This window comes from Pteropus vampyrus, unplaced genomic scaffold (assembly GCF_000151845.1).
Source record: "Pteropus vampyrus isolate Shadow unplaced genomic scaffold, Pvam_2.0 Scaffold223, whole genome shotgun sequence".
NCBI classification, from domain to species: domain Eukaryota; kingdom Metazoa; phylum Chordata; class Mammalia; order Chiroptera; family Pteropodidae; genus Pteropus; species Pteropus vampyrus.
This window is the reverse complement of record NW_011889004.1, coordinates 278793-280403: the sequence shown is the minus strand read 5'-3', so window position 1 is coordinate 280403 and position 1611 is coordinate 278793. Positions and strand designations below refer to the sequence as shown.

Genomic DNA, 1611 nt, shown 5'->3' with positions numbered 1-1611 from the left:
CGTGGCTGGGAGTGGAGAGGAAAGTAAGGTTGGCGGGAAAGTGAGGGTCAGTTTGGGCTGGGCCCCCGCGATGTGGTGAAAAGAGCCAGGCTTTATTTGAGTCTCTGGCCTGGGATGTGAGCTGCCCCTACACAGCAGTCCCCACCTCTCCACCCAGCACAGCCCACCCTTGCCTGCACGTCACAGCTTAGGGGAGCTGGTGCCCCCTGCATGTGGGCAGGTGCCTGCAAGTCTGCCCCCTCCAAAGCACAGCTCAGGCCCTGTCATTCAAGCCCGCCCCTGCTTACATCCCTCCCCACTGACTCGGGAGGGCCTGAGCCCACCCAGTGCCCACCCAGGGAAGGCTGGTAGATACCTCGCCCTGGCCCGGAGCAAGAACTGACACCGTCTAGGGCGCTCTCCTTTCTGAGTGGTGCTACCTGCTCCTCCCTCCTGGGCCCAGGCTGGGCAGGCCTCTCACGCCTCGTCGGTCACTAATAACCACAGCAACTCTGCTTCCCTCCACAGATGACTCTGGGGACGACGACGACGAGACTACCTCCCCAGCTGACAAGAACGAACTCCACAACACCATCCGAAGCCTCTCCTTGAAGTTAGGTGACCTCAGCACATGCAATGACCTCATCACCAAGCATGGCGCCGCACTCCAGCGCTCCCTGAACGAGCTGGATGGCCTCAGGATCCCGTACGAGAGCAGTGAGAAACTGAAGGCTGTGAACGAACGGGCCACCCTCTTCCGCATCACATCAAATGCTATGATCAACGTAAGTGCTGTGCTGGCTGACACAGGGCTCCCCGAAAGGGAAGTGGCTCCCCGTCACCAGCACCTCAGTCCCTGCGTGGGTGGCCGGGGTCCTTGATAGACCAGGACTTTGTTTCTGGTGGCTTCAGGTCATTTCCCAGAGCCGGCTCCCTCCTGCACTCTCAATCCTCTATGTCAGGGGTCCCCAAACCCTGGACGGTACCAGTCTGTGGCCTGTTAGGAACTGCACTGCACAGCAGGAGGCAAGCAGAGTGGGGAGCTAGTGAAACTTCATCCGTATTTGCAGCCGCTCCCCAGCGCTGGCATCACCGCCTCAGCTCATACCTCAGATCATCAGGCATTAGATTCTCATAGGAGCACCGGTCTCTGGTGGCAGAAAGGTTGGGGACTGCTGCTCTGTGTCATCCACGTGGCTGTTGGCGGGCAAGAACATTCTTTTTTTAACTGTCTGGTGGAAACCAGAGTTGGGTGTGGAATCTGGTTGAGGCTGCAGGTGTTTCGGGCCTGGGCCCCCGGTTGAGCAGCTGGCTGTGCCCGCATAGTAGAGACTTCACTGTCACATTGGCCCACAACAGCTGCTACTGCTTTTTCCCGGATGTAAGGCAGATGCTACAGGACGGGGCATGCACATGTGGTGGCAGGTGGCATTGCGGTTCCATTAGCTAAAAGAGCTTTAGAGTGGAGGCTGCCATGGGACAGGCCAACCCGACAATAGCCAAATGAGTAACGGCAGTCTGTAAACTGAGAGGCACAGCCACAGGAGTCGCTGCTCTCTCCTGGGTTCTGGAAGCCACATGATTATGACTGGGAGCCGGGAGCATCTCTCCATGGTGGCAGAGAATATAATG

General features: G+C 58.2%; 1 protein-coding gene across 2 annotated transcripts in view; it reads left to right on the top strand.

Annotated features, from left to right (window-relative positions):
- The window catches only part of OSBP2 (oxysterol binding protein 2), a 181352-nt gene that overhangs the window by 145353 nt on the left and 34388 nt on the right, over positions 1-1611 (top strand). For both annotated transcript variants that reach the window (XM_011373300.2, XM_011373299.2), the window contains exon 3: positions 508-764. In XM_011373300.2, coding sequence (XP_011371602.1) covers positions 508-764 — 257 coding nt within the window. The remainder of the gene's footprint in view (positions 1-507; positions 765-1611) is intronic.